This window comes from Cyanistes caeruleus, chromosome 2, assembly GCF_971803275.1.
Source record: "Cyanistes caeruleus chromosome 2, bCyaCae1.hap1.1, whole genome shotgun sequence".
NCBI classification, from domain to species: domain Eukaryota; kingdom Metazoa; phylum Chordata; class Aves; order Passeriformes; family Paridae; genus Cyanistes; species Cyanistes caeruleus.
Window position 1 is genome coordinate 68,583,117 of NC_141702.1, and position 23,681 is coordinate 68,606,797.

The 23,681-nt window shown below is 34.1% G+C and overlaps 1 protein-coding gene across 10 annotated transcripts in view; it reads right to left on the reverse strand.

Annotated features, from left to right (window-relative positions):
- Positions 1–23,681, reverse strand: part of RYR2 (ryanodine receptor 2) — a 378,221-nt gene that overhangs the window by 31,276 nt on the left and 323,264 nt on the right. For 5 of the 10 annotated variants that reach the window (XM_086877706.1, XM_086877709.1, XM_086877705.1 and 2 more), the window contains 8 exons: positions 22,554–22,577; positions 16,440–16,539; positions 15,498–15,577; positions 13,413–13,489; positions 11,980–12,053; positions 4,003–4,083; positions 2,923–3,011; positions 1,380–1,508 (listed from right to left, as the gene is read on the reverse strand). In XM_086877706.1, the coding sequence (XP_086733832.1) occupies positions 1,380–1,508; positions 2,923–3,011; positions 4,003–4,083; positions 11,980–12,053; positions 13,413–13,489; positions 15,498–15,577; positions 16,440–16,539; positions 22,554–22,577 (654 nt within the window). The remainder of the gene's footprint in view (positions 1–1,379; positions 1,509–2,922; positions 3,012–4,002; positions 4,084–11,979; positions 12,054–13,412; positions 13,490–15,497; positions 15,578–16,439; positions 16,540–22,553; positions 22,578–23,681) is intronic. The other 5 variants (XM_086877715.1, XM_086877711.1, XM_086877712.1 and 2 more) reach the window with 1 other exon arrangement.

The following is a 23,681-nucleotide window of genomic DNA, read 5'->3' on the forward strand; positions in this document are numbered from 1 at the left end:
AAAAAACCAAAAAAACCAACAAAACAAGCAAACAAATAAATAAAAGAAAACCAATGTTTGTTTGCAAGAAATTCAACAAAAACAGGAAGAAATACACATAAGTGCATAGCTTGGGGTTGTCCTCTAGAAATTGTTATGAAATATTAAACATATCTAGAATTATGTATTTAATAAGAGCATTGACTGAAAACAATGCCTACTCCTAATAACCATTCTGTTTTATCCAAGTCTCAATATACTAATTCAGAACCCCAAAGCGTGTGTCTGTTTGCAACTTTAAACAATAAATGCTGAAGGAGTACAAATCTTCAAGCTGTTTTTTCCTTATGTAGTTCTGTAAATTAGGAAAGACCTTATAGTAGGTTAATGGAAAATTCACATAAGGGATTAAAGAATCCATTTCCTGATTTTTCCCCCCAGCATATTGTAGAGCACAGTGCTAAAAAATACATAAAGAAAATTCCAACTTCTGTAAAACAGAAACACAAGAGCTTTGGAAGCCGTAAAGGAAAACAAATAAAACCTTTCCCAGATAAAAACACTACTTGTGATTTGAGAAATATGTATACATTAAATATATTTACACAAATGCATACAAGTTGCCTCTTCACATTTTTATTCAGTGCTATTTTATCATATTTCATCCTCATGAACTATAACACACTATTTTCATGATTATTTTCATCTGAATGACACCAATGTAAGAGACACCTAACAGTCTAATGAGATCCTCTCTAAGCTACTTATTATATGTTGAATCAAATTCTTATATTGTCAAGTTATTTAAGTAAGCAATTAATACAGAACAAAATGTCACTGAATTCTTTAGATATCCTTGAAGAACTGCTGCATTTTTATTTTGACAGAATTGATCCCAATCTCATTTGTTCCTGAGTCCACCTCAAGTGCATCTCTACAATTCTCAAAGTGTGAATTCACCATTTCAAACATAGCATTGATGCCTTAAAACAGCCCAATTCCTGATGGAAGATATGATCTAATGTTATATTGACTAAACCACAGCTATGATCTGCACCGAAATTAGTCTTCTCAGTGGATTAAAGGTAAAGGATTTAAAGTGGGTAACACCACTGCAATCTAATTGAAATGAAAAACAAAATTCTACTGCCTTACATAGATGCTTATTTATTAATAACTGTAAATTGCAATAAATTGATGAGATTTCAAAAGAGTAGTGACAGGTGTATATACATACATTTGAATATTTTGCTTCATACATTAACAAATGCACTAAATGTTGAAGAATAAATGCACCCATATTATATTTCTAATTTATATCTAACTATTTTTATATCTTCATGCCAAATGTATGATTAATTTTCTTTCAAGTTCATTACATTCTAATGAAATTAATTTACCTGGATATACTCTGTGAGAGTATTGAAAACTTGTTTTGCAACCTGGATGGCTTTGGAAAAATTTCGCTGTCCTTGTTCATCAATAACATCCTTCCCAGAATAATACCAATAGAAATCACTGATGGATTCCTAAAGAAAAAACAGTTGTGAGAAGCACAAAGAGATTGTGTGGCCAAACTGGCTCTAACTGGATATTCATCAATATAAGAAAAACAGTACTAGACAGTTCTAGTTCTGAAAATTATTTAGTTTATAAAGGCTTTAAATTAACTACCCAGCGATTCTCAAGTACTACTGCAAGAATTGTAGTTGCATCTCAAGGAAATCAATAGGAAAACAAACACAGAGAAAGAAATAACTTAAATACCCCACAGCAAACCTCAAAATAAAATAAATTAAAAATAAGATGAGTTGGTATCTGATCTTAGAAATACAACCACCTGCATTCTGAAAAGGAGTGCTGCATGCTGTTCATTAAACAATGTCTCTTTATACTGCGTGCTTGACACCTAGTCAATAGTGGGAGCAAATGTTGCTTTGTGTGCATGATTCCTCTCTCCATCTTCCCTGAAGGCGAGCTTATTAAATTTTCAACAAAGTAAGCAATGGAATGAAAATCATTGTACTGTCTCCACAACTTCTAGAGAATGCGTAAAGACAGAAAGCAATGTTGATAGCAGCAGCAGAGTAAACAAAACAAAGAGAAAGAATTTTCAAAGTCTGGAATTCTCAGAGCAAATAAATGAATGGCTAAAGGGAACTTAACTGGAAAAATAATTTAAAAAAAACAAACCCACAACATATTATCATGTGCAGTGATTTTCAGAAAAGAAAGAGAATTATAGGTAAACATCACAAAATATGTTTTCACACCATTCACATGCTGCAATCTGGAAACAAAGCAGATTTTTTTCATTGACTTCTACTGTCTCGTGAAAATTAAATATTTTCATATTAAAATTATTTGGGAGATAATTAAAAGTCGACGATTTAAAGGGTTTTTAATCTAGCCTTCTGCAGGTGTTTTTGTCCCTTTGCCTTTTTTCCCCTCCTTAGAAAATGCACTGTTCTAATGCTTCACTCCTCACCAGCACATGAACATTCATTCACAGAGCAGCCAGTGCTCAGCCTAGATCAGAATATGGATGAAAACGCAGCAGGGTGAAAGTGAACTTGAGCAAAACAAAACCCTTCTCACTCACAGGGTAGTTTCAGTCAAAACCTGGCAGCCTGTGCTCAGGGACACACTGAGCAGCCCCCTCCTCCTGCCGCTGCCCTTGGTGAACAGCCTCCATCACATTCCCACATATAAAGGCTGAAACCAGTCCTTCTTCACATGTGTGTTATCTCTGGCTCTCCCAGTACAAGGCAAGAATGCTTAAAGAACTGCAACCACTAGAGAATTTCAGCCTTTCTTCTCAGCTTGGGCTACAGGGACTAGGGTAAGTATGACGACAAATAAATGCGCACCTCTAATAAAACTTGTACAGAAGTAAGCCTTTAGCATACTTTCATCTACTTACTTAGTATATAAACTACTTACCTGAACTCTCAATAAGTAATCCACAGTAGAAATGATAATATTAACAGTTGTGTTGTTACCAGTTTGAGTTCTCAGGTAATTCTGAAAATCTAAAAATTCAAACAGAAGTTTAATTTAAATTATTTAAGATTTAAAACTATTCCTGGAAATTAGTTCTGATTTATGATGATCTAGAAAAGTTTAGCTTAGAGGCATGGACTGGGTTTTCTTTTTCTTTTTTCTCTTTTTTTTTTTTTTTTTTAGCCAATAAACCATTGTAAGAGTTTTATCATCTTATTGCAGAGATCACACACCAGTGGACTTCTGAAGCCAGAACTTTGTTTATATATTTCACCTGTAAAAACTTGGTCTTACTTTAATCTCTTTATAACTAGAACTACATCAATATCTGTGCAATCATACTTAGAATACATTTTGTTAAGTAAAATTAAATCACATAATTATACAAACTCTGATAACTAAGTCAGAAATATGTCTAATGCCCAAAAAGGAAAAATAACCTTTTTTTTTTTCTTTCCAATCCCTAAGAATGACAGAGAGAACAGAGGGAAATAAACCTAATGATAAAAATATACTTAAATTATGCATTTTAATGTGCTCTTTTATATTTAAAAGCTATAATTTCTTCAAGAAGGATATTGTGTACATTGAAACTTCACATACAATTCTAAGTGACTTTAGTGGGAAATAGTATGCACAAGAAAGCAAGACATGTCAAAGGATAATAAATACAACTTCCTCTTACATTTTCCTCTGAATCTTCATGTCTAGAAGTTATAAACCATGTACATTGTCCTATTTAAATTTAACTTGCCTAGTAGGTCAAGATCCAAAACTCTTTTTGGAAATTATTATCTTATCTACAAAATTAGGGCTGTTAAAAAACACTGGAAACTCAATTCCACTTAAAGATTCTCCCTCTGTGTGGCAATCTAGAAGGAATTCCACCTAGGAATAGTCTAGAAGCTCTTCCACCACTCATAATATTTAATGAAGGCTGCCAAAACCTTCAACAATTAAGAGCTTTTACCATCAGTTACCATCACCTTGATTTCACTGACTGGCAGCCTGCCCACAAACCTGAATTGTGTCCTTCACAAAGCAACTGAAGGAAGCGGAAGAGGTCACAGGTGAACTCGTCATCCTGCATCACCTTTTCTCCTGTAGAAAGGCCAGATGGAAGCAGGTTATCCCAGTCTGCCAAGTAACACCCCACAGCCCCTGAAGAAAATCTCCATAATTAATATTAAGAAAGAGAGAAAGGGAGAGAAAATTTATAACCACCAATCTATCTGAAGCATCTATGACTTGTGCTTGGCAGATAGTTATTTGGTTATAGAAAAAATAGAAATAAAAATTAAATTACAAAACTGAACTTCTGATTTATAAGTATGGCAGCATGAGCTTGGCAACATTTTACAAATAATCCCCAGTTTACGTTCTTGTTTGACTTCACTGGCCATGGAGGCTGTGTCACATACAAAGGTTAGTGTTGGATCAATTTGGTTCCCATTCATCACAAAGGAAGGTACTTAAAATACAGAATGAGATTCAATCAAATGGCTATGAAAATCACCCCTCAAATAAACTATTTGATTTTAAAATATTCTAAAACAACCCATGAAATTTACAGCTACGTGCACTCTCAAGAACCATTTAGACTGAAATATTTGAGGATTTAGTACCTGTCTGCTACTGACAGAAAGTGGACGTGTCTCCTTTAACAAAATAAAGCAATAAATTTATAATGAATTAAGACCAAATGCTGAAATGCTTTACTGAATTAGGCCCTTCAGTTAATTTTTTGGTAAACAACTAATATCTAAATTAATAAAGCTTCAGGCCTCTTTTTTCCCCACAGAAAACAGTCTACTAAAAAGCCCTCAATTAACACATCATTATTTCAAGTACTTCAGTTAACTTCGTACAGGGACATGTGAAGGGGGAAATAACTGTTCACATAGGAAAACAATCACAACTGAGGAAAATGTAGAACAGCTTATAAAATGACATACAAGGACAATACTGTAGGTGCTGAAGCAATAAATGCCACCTATCAAAAGTAAGAAAATTCCCATAAAGAACCTTGGGGAAGTTTTTTGACTATGTATGAAAAGGTAGAAGTCACAAAAACTTCTACTATTTAAGAATATATAAAATTTGAATATATGACAAGCACTATTTGTAAACAAGAAAAGGAGGGATATAAAAATGTAAGCAAACTGTGGAAGTTTCAAAGAATTTTTCTTTGAGGGGATATAATTTAGGCTCTACAAAGACAGGATCTTTAGTGTGTGAACAGGAGAAAAGTGAGCAAAGGTATTAAAATTTAAAAAAAAAAATCTAGATACCTTAGTTAAATTAATGATTACTTCCATGCTGTTCTACTGGTAGATAATTCTAATTCTAATATGCACATTTACAGATTACTATATTATTATAATTAGATTATCACTGATGGGGCTAGATTTGGCTATGATCAAGTTCATTTTCTTCATACTAGCTAGCTGAAATGCAAACAGTATTTAGTACAATTTGGAGTACAGACAAGATCAGGAGTTTAATTTTACATAAAGTCATGAGCAATTATAATTTCAAGCTAATGGACTTATCAGTCCACAGACTGTGAATTTTAAATTCAGAATCTTCAGTACACTAGCAGTAGAAATCAAAAGCATTTTGAAAACTAATATGAATATTTTAAAGTACAAAATTTCACACTTTTCTGTTGCCCTCAACACGACATCTGGAATTAAGAGCATACATCACTAAGGCATATACCAACACAATTTCTTGTATCACAGAGAAATATAAGTTGCTTTTCCTAATAATTCTAGGTGTGGACTTAGGGTAGTCACAAAAAATACCCAATTGATTCTCCAAGAATGAGTCAAATATTTTAAATGGCATTCCATGATGTTTTTCTCCACCAAAAATATAACTAACAGGCACATAGTTTTTCAGTTACAGAAGACTGAAAACCCTTTCAGCTAATTAAATGGAGAAAAATAAATGACTGTTTCTGTTAGTGCTGATGAACGCATACATGCAATATTCGCCCAAGGAGGCAAAAACAGGAGCTGGCTGGGCTCTTAGAGATATATTATTCCACATTACATGCAGGTTCAGTACTGCAAGAGTTTCATATTATTAATATTCATATTCATATTTCTAAGTTACTTCCTTCTTTTCAATTTATCTGAACTCCCATCATGCTTAATGTTACAGGTGGGGTCACATGCTCTGCTGAATTATGTGTTTAAAATAAAAAATAACAGAAAGCCAAATATTTCGTGAAGTCTGCATCACACATGTAATGCTTGTGGCTTGACTGCTGAGATGGCAATAATTTTATAAAATAACTATCAGGAAACTTCCTTGGAAAAATCCAGCCCATGAAAGGCCCAATCATCTATTTCTTGCATATTAAGGCACACCTGAATCAAAGACATTTTTAGGAATAAAACTACAGACTAAGTTACAGTTTTTTTACCTCTTATTTTTCTTGCTGTCTTAGGAAGTAAGAGACAACAAGAAGGAAAACAAGTCTTAAGTTAAAATGTTATACAGATCCTGGCTTTTAATACAATTACTGGACTTTAGGAAGTTTTATTAAATGAATTCCATTCTTATTATTGGAAGGGCATGGAAGGGTCTTTTAATTAGCTCCACTGTAAATAAATCACAACTTGAACACAAGTTATTGCAAAATTCTTCAAAATCAGAAGGTGTTTAGGTGCATCACTGCACAAAAGCTGAAAGGTCTGTTTTTTAGAAATATTTTTATGGATTTTAAAATTAAGCAAAAAAAGGCGCATCTCAAACCATCTGGCCACACTAAGATTTACAATGTCCTGGTTTTCAATTTTTACATCTGATCAAAATCAGACTAGAACCAATGTTGGTATGGGCAGGAATTTTCATTTTCAGCTTGTACTTACTGACTACAAGTGGTGCCTCACCAGCAACTACAGAACTGAAAGGGAAATCCATTTCTTTCTATAAAATTCAGGAGAGCAACCTTTGCTGCTGTGAACACAAATTCATGCCAGTTCACACAAAGATTTGCAAAGAATGTACTTCCAAACATACACACTACTTATAGTATGATTTAGGCTGTTATGAAAAAGCATTCTTTAATTTCTGTTGATGTTAGATATATTCTGGCAAATATTTGCTTAGATGTTAAAATGCTGCCATTGCTCATGCTGTATGTAAATGGTATTGCTGTACACACAAAGGCTTTAAGCCTGCAGTTTATGCAAAACTGGCAGTTTGTGTTTGTGATATACAGGAACAGAGGTATCATGTGAAGGAAACAAAAATAAAACTCAATGAAAAATTAAATACATGGGGTTTTTTTCATTGAAAGTGCATGTGTCAAAATTCAATGGTTCTCTCCCTCTTTCTTGATTTTATTTTTTTAAATCCTCAGTGGAAATGATCTGACTTCTACTGCTACTCAGAAACATGGGTTTGATAGTATATGTTACCAAAATACAAAAATACTTCTAGCTTTCAAGTGGGAACAGGACTCTTTTATGATGTCAGTTAAGCAAGAGCAAATCTGTCCCATGATAAAGCAAGTAAATTTATTCTTATCACAAGATCCAGACAGGATTGGGTTGGACTCTGAATGCTGCGTGTCTTTGGCTTCTCACCAATCTAATTCAAGTAAGAAATGCACTGAAGTTATTTAAGTTCCCTTTTAAATGAAAACATGGATTCAAATAGTTTTGTGAAGGTGGAAAACACCTCTCCAATGCAGGCTACATTGGATTACACAGAATTTGAGCATTTCCTTAAGTGTGACTAGGCTGGTGAAAGCCAAAAGCATATTTATTAATTCCACATTATTAATGGCTCAAAATAGCCTTGATGTGAACCCACTGTACAGCTATTTCTTATTATCACATGTACCTCTCAGATTGGTAAAAGTCCTTTAAGAGCTACTGTCTCATTCTAAAATTGTATTTTATTACAGTTAGGGTTCTGTGAACTTACAGACAAATGAAAGAAAGACATGATAAAATATTAAAAAAATTGAACATTAAAATAGAGCTTTCCTGAAAAAGGGGGACAAAAGGTAAAATAATCTAAGTGTAAACTTAACCTCTCAAGTTTTGTACTTCATGTAAGTAAAACAAGTCTCTCCAAAAGAGAAAAACATTGCACTTTCAAGATTTTTGTGACTCACAATGAAATGGCAAGGAGTATGAGTGTTAAATGAAGAACCATTGCGAAATAGTAAATATTTCTACATGTCTTTGATTTTGAACCCCCATTTTTGGAAAAGGAAACAGAACAATCAAAACAAAATACATACAGAAGAAACAACATTGAGTACGCCACAAAAACAAGTAAGAGACACATTTGCTAAAGAACCATCAATGTTGTTACCAGTGGGGGTTCCAGGGTTTGGAAAGGGAAGGTAGTACCAGTCAGAGGAATATCAGGACAAGGCACTTACGATGTGGACAGCACAAAGAAACAATGGGAATAGAGCAATAAATTTCACATCCATGTTGACTCAATAAAGGGCTTTCTATCTATTGCTAAGGTTGGCACGGGACCAGACACAAGAACTGCACATGAGGAAAAGTTGACTTTATTCCCACAAGTTTCAACAGTTTTGCTTTGACTTTGGGAACAATAGTTTCAGGCTTGTAGGTTGCAAAATCAATGACAGTTACTCATGAATGTGCTTCTGCAGCCGATTCAGATGAAATGAGGAACAGGCTAAAATGCACATTTTACAGCCCATCATTTCCTTGGGAATCAGTAAAATTATCTTTAATTGAGGAGTAATTAATTACTCATACACTCAGCATCTTTCTCAAAAAAACAAAACCAAAAATAACCTGGAAGAAAATCTTTCTCGTCCTTGATACTTCCTTTGTAGTATTTACAGATGGTTATTCACGGGATTGCAGACATAAGAGCTAAGATATCTTATAAAATCTAGGATACTTTGTTCACTACTGGAGTTTCCTCACAGACACACTGGCTTGGTTTTCTTAATGCTATCAGGTATTAATACCTGTACCTGTACAGCTCTTACTGCTTTACAATCAACTGAAAAAGGTGTGCTTCATAATATCAAAAAAAATATTACTATTTGAAGATAGTATATTATCAACAATAATGTAACTTTGAAAGGGAAAATTGCAGTCTTTTTTGGTTGGATTTGGTTTTCTTTTGTCTTGAATTCTCAGTAGCTGGATATTAATATGTAGGAAAAGATGGTGTTAGCAAATATTATCCCTTTGTGCCAAGAAATCTTTGACGCAGTGATTACTGTATCTTGACACTGCTACTGCTCAGTAACAAAGAAAACAAACAAAAAAAAAAATATCCTAATCAGAGTGTAGAATTTTGTTAAGCTGCCAAACAGAAAATTTCCACTGAGAAAACAAATAAAACACCAGATCGTCCTCCTCCCCAAAATTTGGCTAATGAAAAGACACCTGCTGACATCTCCATTGTTTCTGCTGACTGGTATACACATTTTGCATTTTAAATTCTCTTTTCACATGGTGACATGTGACATGACACATCTCATGGCAACTGCTCCTACAAAGCTCTTCCTTCACTTGAAGTAAGGAAACTTTGAGGTATAGTAACCATGGCACACCAAGGAGCTTTCAGAATAAGGAAGAATCACCTGTAAACAGCACTGATTCCTCTAAATTAGCGCCATCTCTTTCTTGTATCAACTCCTGACCGCATTAGATAAACCTAGCCAGTGGCACGTCCTCTCCTTACTAACCACCCTCAAATCCTCACTGGATCCACCACTGATTTCCTGTGCTTGCACAAATCGATGCAGCAATAAAGCCACATTCAATACACAACATAAAGGCTACAGGAGGACTAAAGCACAAGGCTTTGTGTATGTATATATCAATATTTTTCCTTTTAACATTCATCCATTGCAAATACTGGGCTAGCTAAAATGAAAACGAATAAAAAAGAACAGGAAAGAAAAGTATAAAAAAGCTTGTTGCTCTTACAGCTACTGTGTCAGTCACTGTGCAAATCCTGAGAAAGAGAGAAAGACCAAAAATGGGAAGGTTTGACATGTAAACCAAGAATTTTATAATGAACATTTGTAACATTAACAGAAAAATTACACTACTTTAGCAGTCTTACAGGAAAAAAAAATCTAGTGATATTCAGGAGCTGTACAGTGCTGACACAAAGCCAAGAGCAGGGAAAATAAGAAATAGGCAGGTTTTCTTAATAATTACCACGCTCATGGGTGATGACTGAGGAAGGGAGGACAGGACAATTAGTTCAAAGAAAAAGAAACAGGAAAAAAAGAAAAATAAGGTAAGAATTTGTTTTAGCAAATACAAAATACAGTTAGTATTGGTTTTGCCAAAATTAGTTCTGTACTAAAAGAGAAACACCAAATAAACAGAAAATAATAAAAAAAAAAACAACCTTCCTTCAAATGAGGAAGCACAAAAATACTCTTAACATCAGTAGAGTCAATTATGCAGCATTCAAATATTTATTTATATTTGCATGCAAAATCAGTCATTTCTAGAAACAGAGGCAGAGGTCAAAGAATAATGAGCCAATATCTTGAGAGTCCATTTCAGAATCCAACATCATGAGTAAGTTTAGTTATGTAATAGTAGAAATATTGTCCAAAAGAACAAAAGATGGTGCAGAATAATCTTCAGTAAAACATGAGAGTAGTGGCTGAAATTCATATGCCAAAGGATTCATTGTACCAGTGCTCAATTTACAATCTTGTAACTGGATTTTATCCACATGGGTTCACTGTGTTTTTTACTCATATAAGTCTATAAAGAATTAATCTATCATTTAAATTCTGAGAGCACTTTCGGAGAAGCAGAATTTTTGACTGGCCTTGAAGTCATTCAGACAAACATAATAGTTAATGAAAAATCATTATTTAAGCAGCTGAACATTAAAGAAATAGGCCGCATAAAAGACCTACAGGCACAAGGGACAATGAGGTATGCAGTGTTGCTGGTATGAATTATGATCCCTCAAATGCCATGGGGATTTATACAGTCAAGCTTTTTTACCTTGCTTTTAAGATAAAAACATGTTAAAAGGTTAGGTCACTGTAGGATTTAAACATAAAAATGCACTGTAAAAATTTCTGTAGATAAGGGAAGAAAATGTGCTTTGGTAGCTCCATTAAGCATTTAAGAATGAACTTAATGTATCCAATCACAGTAAGGGAATAGTAGTAGAAGAAATAAATTGAAAATGAACTAACAATACTGAGGGTGGAAAGCCAAATTGGTTCAAAGTCAAAAGCAGAGTAAAAATTTTGCAGTATTTCAACGAGAACAAATAGAAAAAAATAATTTCAAAAAAAGCTTTTCCAGACCTTTTTCCACAGAGCAGCTAGATTTCCCTCAACCTCTTATATTTATTGCTTATGTAAGTGGTGTGGTTTTCAGTTTAAGAAATCAGGTGGGAACTTCTAATTTAATTTTATGCTGAAACTGGTTGGGGACTTCTGAAATGTTTTACATGCATAAACACTGCTGTTCATAATGGGAATATGTTTTCAATTTTACATGTAATGTCTTCACTTCTTTAGAGTAATGAGAAAGAGTCCACTGAGACAGTTCTGAAACTCAACACATGCTAATGATTTACTGTTGACAAGGACAGGCTTAGGTATGTCAATTAAATATAAATCACTTTTAGGAAACCTGTTTTAGCCTCAGCCTCTAGATATATATTTACAGGGCTCATGGAATCATGGATTATCCTGAGTTGGAAGAGATGCACAAGCATCTTCAAATTCTAAATCCTGGCCCCACCTGGGACACCCCAAGAGTCACACCATGTGCCTGGCAGCATTGCCCAAACACTTCTTGAGCTCTGCCAGGCTAGTGCTGTGAGCGCTTCCCTGGGGAACTTGTTCCAGTGCCCAACCACCCTCTGGGTGAAGAACCTGTTTCTTACACCTAACTTAAACCCTCCCCTGGGTTCTTTCAAATTCAGCTTGCTTCTGCAAAGTTTAAAAAAGGTCATGGATAATTTCTGTTGAATCAATAGTACCTGATCCCTCTTCAGTCACCATGCCAAGGCCTTCTGCTTTGTTCTGTCGTTCAAACGCATTTAGGTCAAGAACACTGCAGTGAGAAAAATTACATTGGTCCTGTGATTAATTGAATATATGCAATATTTAATTTTGTGGGAGCTAAAAGGATGTGTGATTTCATTGAAGTTTACAGCATACTGGTATTAAAATGATACATCTCAGTGTCGTGATATATGTGTCTGAGATTACAAATCTCAGCTCAACAGCCTTAACCTGTTTTTGCCCTGAAAGTGACCACAGAATTCAGCTCTGTATGACTGACCAAACAAAAAAGTATGCATTTATGATAACATGCTCATTTTTAGGTGCTATAAAGAAGTCAAGTTATTGATTACTTTTTTTATTATAGACCAGTTCGTACCAAGCAGCAAGGTCCATTAAGAAACTGTCATCATTAGTTCGACTTGCTGCTTCCCTCCCTCCACGTTCTGAAAAACTGAAGCTGCCAAAAGGGAATATGTATTTAACTAACCAGATTTATGGAGCATATATCTCACATATTTCATCTGTGAACCTGCAAGGTTCTGCCTTTCAGGGCTTGGCACGTCAGATGGCCAGGGATAACTTTTGTTCCAAAGCAAAAATGGTTATAAAAGTTGGATGGACATGGAACTATGACAGCACCACTGCTGGCAAGAAACCTCACTGATTTCAAAATGTAACTTGGCCACAGACAGCATAAAGAAAAAAGAATTCATAATTAAGAAAAGAATACATAATGTGATAGCCTGGACATAACAAGACTGAATCACCTAACCCAGGGATCCCCTTTTAGTCCTATGTTTTATATTCATTAATACATCATTTACTAATATGGTTTGTTCTTAGAAATAAATCACATATAAAACATTTAAACACATACATTTATATATGAAATCAATGTAAATCATAAATAAGCATGAATGGACAAAAAGTCATAGAATCACCTCAATTAATCAAAATTCATTAATATGTAATTAGATATTCCTTTGCTTTTTCTGACATCTCAGTCCTATGAATAATCCTAGAAAAAGTTCAGTTTTCCCAAAATCTTTATGATTACTTTAACACTGATCATTAGCAGGACTATTGGATACCTCCAGAGTTAAGGATTTGCCTTAACTTCCTTAAGCATTCCTTAAGCAATACTCCTTACTCTGGAGTTGTTTTCTGCCATATCTCAGGTAGACTCAAACTCCATAGATATTTTTGAAAAGAGCTTTCTTACAAAAGTAGATCCATACCACAAAGATTTTCACATCACAAGCACCACCCTGTCCTTTAACACAAATCTAGCATGTTACAATCCCCAAGCACTGTTTACAAGAACAGGATCATTCCAGTACTACAGATTGTGTGGAATAAAATATAAATGCAAAATAATGAATTTTTCAAGTCAATACTTTCTTACCTACAGGACTGCATAAGACCAGCAAGGCTCTGAAAGAACCCCACATCCTTTTTATCTTTGAGGTAGTCAAGCATTTTCTGCAGCAAACACAGATATAATTTATTATAATATATAATACAATAATTTACACAGAGAATTAATATTCATATTATTTGATAACCTAGTTTAATGATACCTAGTGATATCTATCTTAGTGATACCTAGCTATGTGATAAGCTGGTAGCTTAAGACTATATGGATTCAATACTGTTAATGATATTGCTGTTTAAAAATATCCCTAATATTTAAGAGCCTTCAAACCAAAATCAAAAAGAACATTTTAATTCTCATGTACTTTATAGAAAAGGTCATACATTTTCGTTACGCCTTCCTAAACCACAGAAAATAAAGATAGTAACTAAAGACAACACAGCCAGAAGAATTTAGAGTTCAATATAAATGCAATCTTGCCACTACTGGGCTAAAAATATGTGTTGACACTATTGTTTCAACACCAGATGGGGCTTCTCATAACCTCAGTTTGTTTTAAATTATTTTAGCTGCAACAGCCCTTTAGCAGTAACTTGAGGATATTTAAAAAAAAATATAAATTTTGCTTTATTATAAGGTGTAATAACTATTTGAAAACAGATTGCAATACCAAGAATTTAATGAGTGAGCTGTGACTCTAGAATGCAATGCCTTGTTGAGTAAAGATACAGGATGATACCAGAGCTCTCAGCTGTGAAGAAAACCCATAATGGAACAGGTCAATCTTAGTAGGAAAGCTAAAAGAATTCATGTTGAGAATGAAATGAAACTATTTTTGCAAAAAAAATAGAAAAACTGGATAATAAGTGACCTCCAAAATGGAAAGCACATAAGCAGACAACATTAGCAAAACATATTTGTGTAAACCCAAGTAGACCCAAAATTACAGAAAAATAATTGACCCCAGTCAACATTATACCAATCAAAGCAAAGAACTCTAAAAGAGTATAATGATAATGACTTTTCAAAACCACTACTGTTCTTCTCCCCCCACCCATACCATTTTTCCCAAGGAAAATTGAAGAGTTGATCTTAGGACCTAAAGGAAAATTGGAAAGTTGAGCATAACACCAGAAAAAACAGGTAGAACTGAGGCAACTGAGAAAACAAGAATTCTAACTGTATTACTGATGTTTTTATGTTATAAGTATGTAGCTTAGACTAGTTGCATTTCTATCAATGCAAAAATACTAAGTGTTTCCTGCACTGTGATTTGTTAAGACTTTAACAAATAATTTTTAAAAATAGATTGGAGGATTACAAGTTTTTACTTTCCTAATTTAATATCAGAACATCACATAGAAGTGGCAGTGATTCAAGCAAATAATTTTTGCACTGCTTGTAGTTTTTCATGTCAATTTCTGGCAATGACAGCTCCTGGAAAGAACTTTATTCTTCAGCATTCAGCTGCTTCAGTTGGGACCTTAATTGTTCCCAGTTGTCCGTAATCTTTAAACTGTACTACAATAATTTAGTAACGGCAGGTATAAACCCTTCCCAACACAGGAATCTTCAACTAGTACAGAACACTGAATGTATCCTATGTCAGCCTCTTAACTTCAGCAGTGCAGGATTCTTTTAACATATCAGACTTATTGGGCAACAAATTATCTTATGATGGATTAGTTATTCAAGGTTTTTTCTGCTTTTATCAGCAAGAGTCTCCATTGCCTAAGCTAAGGACTTCTGAAGTTGTGTATCATTCTTTTTGGTGAAGACTGGGGTCAGCAATTTTGCTCTTCTGGCTATAGGACAATGGCTATCTCCCAAGAAAGCCCTCTGTTCCAAAGAATTCCTACAGAAGTAAATTATACAACATAAAATTTCCCTCTTACACCTGAAGAGTAAAACAAATCTCTTTTAGCCTTGTAAACAAATAACAAATACCCACCAAACTAGGTATTTTTGTATACTATTTTATTCTGCAAACAAGAGTAAGAGGATAAACAGTGTGTGATAAATAGTCACGCTACATAGTTGGTCATTATTAGTGATTATGACCATGGTATAAAGACCTATACTGGCTAAAATGGGTAGAAGAAACTTGTACCTTACCTGTTGAACAGTAGAATTTCCTCCATTTAAGATGGCAATTCCTAGCTTTAGGGTAGCTGCAACCATTGGCCCCATCTCACCTTAAAAATATTTTAAAATATATTTTTGCATCATATATAAAATTAAAAATTCTTTATTAATTAATTTATCTGTTCAATTAATTGCAAAACTGACCTATTTTTCCTTAATTTCTTCACAAGTGCTTACATAGTGTAAAGCATATAAAGTACACAGAAGAAGCAAGATATAAGGCAGGAATAACTGAGTTTGGTGAATAGAAATCATGTTTCAATCACTAGAGCATCCAACAGTTGAATTAAAGGCTCACAATGATAAGCTAGCTTTTGAATTTAAGTGTGCCACTCTCTGGATATTTTCTTCTGGTTTCTTCAGAAAATGGCAGTGACCCAAGCATTTGACTACAGTAAACAAAATTTGTAATCAGGAATTTTTAAAACATCACTGTTGTTGAAAAAAATCAAAAAAGAAAAAAAATGAAAGCCTAAAAAAACCTTAGAATACGATGGCATCTAGGGGACAAAAGCATAATTTAAACTTCTGAAATGTTTTATTGAAGTACACCAACAAAGCAGGTATTTGGAGACTAGGAAATAACTAAAGGACTTAAGTCCACACCACTTCAGAACTGTACACATTCCAGACTTCGAGGGCCAATTTGTCATTCAGTGCTGCTAAAGCTATGATGTACTTCACACATGTTCAAATTTAGCAGTAGAAAAATTAATTATAACTACAAAAGAAAAAAATAGTCTCATGAAAATTACTCATTGTACTTTTCTGGATTAGGTGTCAAAAATTTTGAAATTTTGAAAGCAAACCTTAAAGCCAAACATCTGCATGTTTCCCCCAATCAGAAATAAAATCACTTCAAAGTTCATTAGAAACAAGATTTAAAATTTAATCTACACACCAAAACCTTACCTTTACTTGCACTGATTGTCTGCAGAACCATTTCAGCAGCACCTCGATCATGCAGTCTGGCTTGTTGATACAGAAGTTTTTGCTTTTCCATTTCTTTTTCCTGAATAAAAATTCCGGTCATTCAACATGAGATTTGAGTTACTATCAATCCTCCAAAGGCTCTTGGTTTTCTCTTAGTATATGGGCTCTATGGCAACATCATGAACCATTTTAATACATACGATGCTATTGAACAAATAATTAACAGGTTCAAGTATTAATCTCCACTTGGTATTTTTCTTTAATATGCTTTTAGCAGTTTATCCGGAAAGAGTCATTTCAATTGTGAATTGTTACGTTAGTTCAAAGCCCATGTTCATTATATATACTGCATGTATCAAACTTGCACTTTTGTGCTGTGTTTTTGTGCAACAGTTCATACTCTTAATAATCTTCTATAGTGTGACCATAACTTCATACTGCTCAGTATGTGGCTCTTGAGTTGCAAGTTGTTGCTGAATACCAGAGTAAAAGAAGCATCTCAGAATTTTTTTCAAAGCATATCATTATATTACAATATAGATTGCCCCCCTACTAACAGAATATTTGATAGAATACACTGTGCTTTTATATTTTGTATTCTCTAGCGGCAACAAACAATACTGCATGGCGTTGCTTGAGCAATGGTGAAGTTTCTTTTTTGTAATTTAAACTACTACCGAAAACATAAAGAGCATAAAGAGCAAACATAAAGGCACAGTTAATTCCAGATGAGTTTCAACTTTCATCAGGTTAATTGAAGTTTGCTGGAGAATTGAGGATGACTAAGCAGTATAAGTTGCAAAATGGAAGTTGCATAGAGCCCTATGACAGTGAGTCCATCAGATGGCGTGGTAAAAAGCTTACTCAAAAGGAACATGACACAGTCAGTTAGTATCATGTCCAAAAACACAACGCCCAAAACATGTATGACCTAAAAGCAGGAACAGCTGCAGCAGAAGTAGCCAGAATGACAGCTTTGCTGCCATAAACTTTCCATCCAAGTTACGGAAAAAATACATTGGAAGATGGAAGAGGTTTAAAAAATGAAGGCTTGCTAAATAGAGGGTATGAGTAATAAATTAAAAAAGAAGAGGTAAAAAAGAGAAATATGTTCAAATGAATGAAAAATAAACCTTTAACTCAAAAGCAAACCAACACAGACATTTATGCTGTTACCAGAGAGTTCTCGCCGAGGCTGGCAAATTTGTTTCTTAAATCTTTGATAATATCGTGCTGCGGAAACAAAATTCATCAGGGTTTTTTTTTTCACACTACTAGCTCTCCTGTGGTTAAATTGTATCTTTCTTTTTGCTTTAAATTAAGTGACAGATCTAGATGGAGGCAGAAAAAGGAAAAAAAAATGGCAGCGTTGCTTTGTATTTAGCCATGCTAGGGTTTGAAAGTTTTGCCTTCATGTTTAAACCTCTTCCTGGGAGATTAACAAAAACAAAACAGAAACACACACACACGCACACACGCACGCACCACACACACAAACCACCAGAAAGCCATGACATCACAGGTCCAGTGTAGCTACAATAAAATATTTTCATTTGCTTCAGAAGCCACTGAAAATTGATCAGCCTTCCTTTTCTTAAAAATGACTTCCTATTTCTAGATACTTTTAGTTTTAGACCAAACACTTTCATCTTTCTTTCATTGCAAAATTTACTATTCACAAGTCTAACACCACATGAACTACTTTCATTGTGCAATTTTTTGATACGAATATCGAAGATTTATAAGAATGCTTACAGTATGGATGTATCTGCATAATGTACAGACTAACTTCTTGCAATGGCAGCATAGAAGAACAGCAGGAAGAGGCACTGCCAAACAGCTTAAAATGAGAGAAGTGGCATTTCCCATGGAAATCAAGATGTCTAGGATATTAGTAACAAGAGACCAAAAAAGAAAACCAAAACCAACCAAACAAACCAATCCACAAATAAAATACCACAAGCATTTCTTTTAAAAGCAACCATTCTTTGATGATATCTCACAAAGCTAACGGTTCCTTCCTCAGCTTCACAATTCATTTTCACTGTTGCTTTCTCCATGCCAAGTGAATACATATATATAAATATCTATGTGATGGCAGCACTTACATGAAGTGGGCCACCCATTGCCTATGATGTATACTAAATCAGCAAGTTTATCCCCATTTCTCTAAGATGTGCCTACTGTTTACACTGATATCTGTGCTACCAGTTTCAGCTTTTTGCATTTTATCCACAGCTGAAGTCAAGAAAACTACCAAATAATTAGCCAATAATTTGAGCTTTCTGTCATTCACCAAACCATCACTACAATAGCAAAAATACTTCACTAAATGAAACATTTAAAATAATTGAACAGAATTAAAAAAAAACCCACCAAAAACCAAAGCCAAAAAACCCCCACAGACTACAAAACAAAACAAAAGAAGAAACACACCCCAAAACAAAAGAGATCCTCAGTGAAGAACAACTCTATTTTATCTTGGATGTTTTCCACTGGTATAGGAAAAAAATGACCACTTGTAAGTGTACATACATGTATTCTCTTATTTTGGGCTTTTTCCAGCAACCTACCAAACCAAGGGAACTTTTGAATCTTACTCTTGGAAAGCAGAGACCCAAATATTTTCTACTTCATTTGGTTTTTGGGTTTTAAATCATTATGAGCAATCATAGGCCAAAATATATCGGGCAAAACCACAAGTTTTAGTCTGAATTTGTAGTCAACAAACTTGCAAAAACTAGAGAAGATTTAACTGACAACTGTGTCACTGAAATTCTTACATTTTCTTGTAATGCATACAGAGACTGATTCTTGGAGTCTCCCCTGGAGCTAAGATATGGAGAGGTTTATTTGCTGCCACCACTAAGCTCCAAAACACAGACTTCTGGCATAAGATCCTACTTTCACAGAGTGTTCTTTTTTTTCTTTCTTTTTTAAATACAAAATCATGAAATTAAGTTAAAGAGAATAAACAAAAATATGTAAAGTACAGAAATTGCTTTCAACTCAGCAATTAGAAGATGAATGCTTCTCATTTGAATTATCTTCATATTTTATACTTTTCAAGACTTCTTTTAGTCCAGAGAACAAATCCTATTAGGCAAGACTTACACTGGCAAAACATCTGTTCCTTTCAATGTCAGGAATGCATAAGTATAAGCTATGTAATTAAAATATCAAGTACTCATGCATAACACTTCTGTATCTTTTTATATATGCATCTTTACATATACTTTAATCCTTTAAGTTCAATATGTGCTGGTTTATCCTCTGTAAGTAAAATTGAATTTTTCCTAAATCATTCATTTTGGACTTCATCATTGATGCATCACTGCTTTTTGCAAGGGGTTTGGACTCAAGGACCTCTAAAGGTCCTTTCCAACCCAAACTATTCTATGAAGTAATGTATTCTGTAGTGTAGAGAGTGAAACCATGTATTGGGTTCTATACAAACCATTACATGTAGGAAAAACTGATGGAAAACACATTTCTACATAGTGACTGGAATGTTTACTTTCTTAGAATTGATATATTGAATATTGAGTCTGATCTTAATTCATATAATAAATAGTTACTTATTGTAAATATGTGGTATAGGGACATTCAGTGGTTTATTCAGGACTTGTGACAGTATGAGACAAGTACCATCTTCAAAGGGCTGGAGCCTTATGAGGTTGCATTATTTGTATGTACAGAAACTTGAATTTTTTTGTCTGAGGTAAGTGACAGCACAATCTATCATTTAGTTAATAAACTTGTGCATACAGAAGTCTATCAACAAATTTGCTACCAGTAAAAGGAATGGAAAGAACTGACATATGAAGCTCTATTTCCCCCACTTCTTTTCTTCTTGTGAAGAGTCAATTTAAATCAATTTAATATGAATGAATTTAAAAATTTAAGCTAAATTTGACTCTTTCTTTGAGTTCCCATCCTACACGTATTTAGGGTACATTAATATGTAGGAGTGACTCAAATGCAGAAAATTATTTGCATTCAGCTGGTGAAACAGTTTGATTGAAAGAATTTCCTAACAGATAGAATGAAAGGCGACAGTGACACCAACTTTAAAGGGAGACAATTGAGCAGGTGTTCAATATGACAAAAAGTTATCTTAGAGACAAAGGGGAAGGGGCAAAGACAACTGTAATAACCCAAAACAAATACTAGCAGGTAAATACTGACAGGAACATGCTAACATACAGGGAACATTATTATCACATCCCTATTGTTCATACTATTAACCCATAATTGTACAAAAATGAGACTACACTGTATGAGATATGGGCAAGAGAACTGTCAATAAAATATACTCAGCATTTTCACCACATTCTAAACTTGCCCAAATGTCTCCAATGCTCTGACTGTGAAAGGATTCGAGACTTCAAACACCACACACTTAAATTCTAGAGGAGCACTAGACTTTTATCCCCATAAAAATTCAACAGTCTCTCTTTTCACATGCACACACAGGATAGAATAAAAGAACTGCCTTCAACACTGAAGTTTGATTGCCAGACAGAAAGAAACACACAAATGCACACACAAGCACACACACAGCTGGTATGTACAGCTTCACATCTGCACAACTGATTAATGCCATATATGAAGAAAGCAAGGGTTATTTCTTGTTGCACTTTTTCTTCCCTTTTATAATACTTTACAGTCAGCAGGAAAAAATTTTCTATGGAGCATATAAGATTTAGTGTATGGTAACCAGGTAAGCAGAGTGATAGATATGTACTATTTGAATAGCTGAATTATTGGAATTAAAAAAGAAAAAAATATATTATTAGATTGCTTATATGTTTTCTTTGGTTTTTTTTTAATATGTACTTTGTGTTTGTAGCAATTACAATACCTTTTAAATAACTTTTTGTGAGCACATTCATCTTCCAGGATAATGACTTATAATGACTCCATCTGAAGGTGGAACAGACCTGTGCAAATTTTTGGAGTAAGAGTAAAGTTTACCCCGAAATGCATCTTCTCTTCCCACAGATGCATGGGAGCCTCTCTCTTTTGTGGTCTGAATGTTAATAGAAGGCTAGCAAAAAAAATACCAAAATCATCTTGCTCTTTCCCATGGAGAAGGTTGCATTCGTTTCCCTACATTGCCATAGGAAATGAAATTTGAAGTTACTGACTGAAGTCTGACCATTAGCTAAATCTATGCCTTTCAAATCTCAAGCAAGTCATCTTGACTTAATCTAGCTGTCACTAGCCACAGCACAAATAACTGTATTAAAACAGCTCAGAAACAAAAAATAGCTACTCCATACATTTTATCTTCTCCCAGAATATCAGCCTTGCAGCACTACCAGCAAGTGGCTTGAGCCAAAAGTGGGAATTGAGATTTCTACCTGCATGAAGCAGGCAAGTAGTCTGCTGCATAGCCATGGGACACCTTCCAGAAACAAATGGTGAGGCTTTCATGATGAGAAACAAAAGGCCATGTAAGAAACTGAGCTAATAAAAAAATTAACACTGAAGTTTCAGAGCTATTGCCTCTATGTTCTTAAAGAAAACATGGAAGAACTAGGAATCATCCAAGGTAAGGAGTATCTAAGGAGTATTTTGGTCAAATACTATAATGATGAAGGCTAAGGACTCAGCTCCAAAGGATCTGAATCAGACATGAGTTATGATTGATACTCTTTCTGTGGAAAACATTGGAAATGGAATTCTACTGTGATATCAGAAATGTGTGTCTGCTAAGATACAGAAAAAAATTCAACTACTTTCCCTCAATAACCAAATAAGTTGTTTTAATAATTCAACTTAAGTTATAACCAGGTAGAAGATAACTGATGCACAAAAGGCATGAACAGCAAAACAACATGAACAAGCCAAACGACACTTTGTCTTCCCCAAAACAGTATCACAATTTTACATGGCATATTCTGCACAAATAATTCCTGAAATCTTTAAAGAGCTTGCGCACAAAAAGGGTTTGGTAGAGATGTCATGCTGGAACTGAAATGTTAAAAATGATTTCAAGACCCTTTAGTTGAACTTATCCGAGATGTTGGGCCTGAAAAATCACAGAATTAGACCCAGACAAATACACACATATTTTTTTTGTTTTACCTTGCTGCGTTGTGATCCTGTCACCTTAAGGAAGGGCAAGGACAAGAAGCGAAATAGTAATAAGAAAAAGACGTCCAAAATTTTTTTCTGCAGGTGACTGACCAAATACATACACAAAATTGTCTTTTGAACACATAAATACATTATTTAAACACAAGTTTCACAGGTACAGGAAAAATAATAAAGAGAAACAAATGAATAGGATCTTCTCTCAAGACAAAAATATGAATGCTGAACAAAGAACCCATTATAATTTCAGTAAGGAGCACTAACAAATTCCTTACAGATAAAATTTTTTCATACACCTCAGTGACTTCCTATTTAACAATTTTCATATCTATAAGCATGAGGCTTTTCATATCAAACAAGCATGTACAGGCGAAATGATAAGAGCCTATAGGAATGAATATTCTTTGTCAATGGTAAGTCATATACTGCATTGCCAGAGGAAAAGAATAAAAAAAAAAAATCAGAAAAACCCATTGAAATTTTGGTTCATACTGAGATATTTACCAAAAAACAAGAATTTATATGAGTATATTACTTGTAACTCAACTGGACTTCTGAGTGGTTGAAAATAATTTAGTATTGATATTCTTTCTGATATCCTTATACAGTAAACTAGAGTATATGTACTTAAATAATTCAGTGCTATATCATGCAGCAACATGTAGAAAACATATAGAACATGTCTATGTCTATAAAACAATGGAGTAAATGTAAACATGACCCCAACCACTCCTCAACAATCGGAACAGCACAGATATTTTTCCAGCAAATGAATCAGTATATTTAGATTTTTTTTTAAAGAAATACTAAGTGTTCATTTCATGTTTCTGTGTTTTAGTAGAGATATGAAATATAAATACTAATTGATTTGAAAGACAAAAGAGACATCCATTTAATGTCAGAATTGTAATATGACAAAACACATTAAATAATTAAAAATATTAAAGAGCTAATTCCCTCAGTGCCCCTCAGAAGAGACAAATTTCTTGCAAACCCAATTTTATTAATGGAAAAAGAGAGACAGATCCCAGACCAAGCACATACAAGGACTCAACTCTTACACTTGTCATCAACTCATATGTATATCAAACAGAGAGGATCACTAAAAACTCAACATTA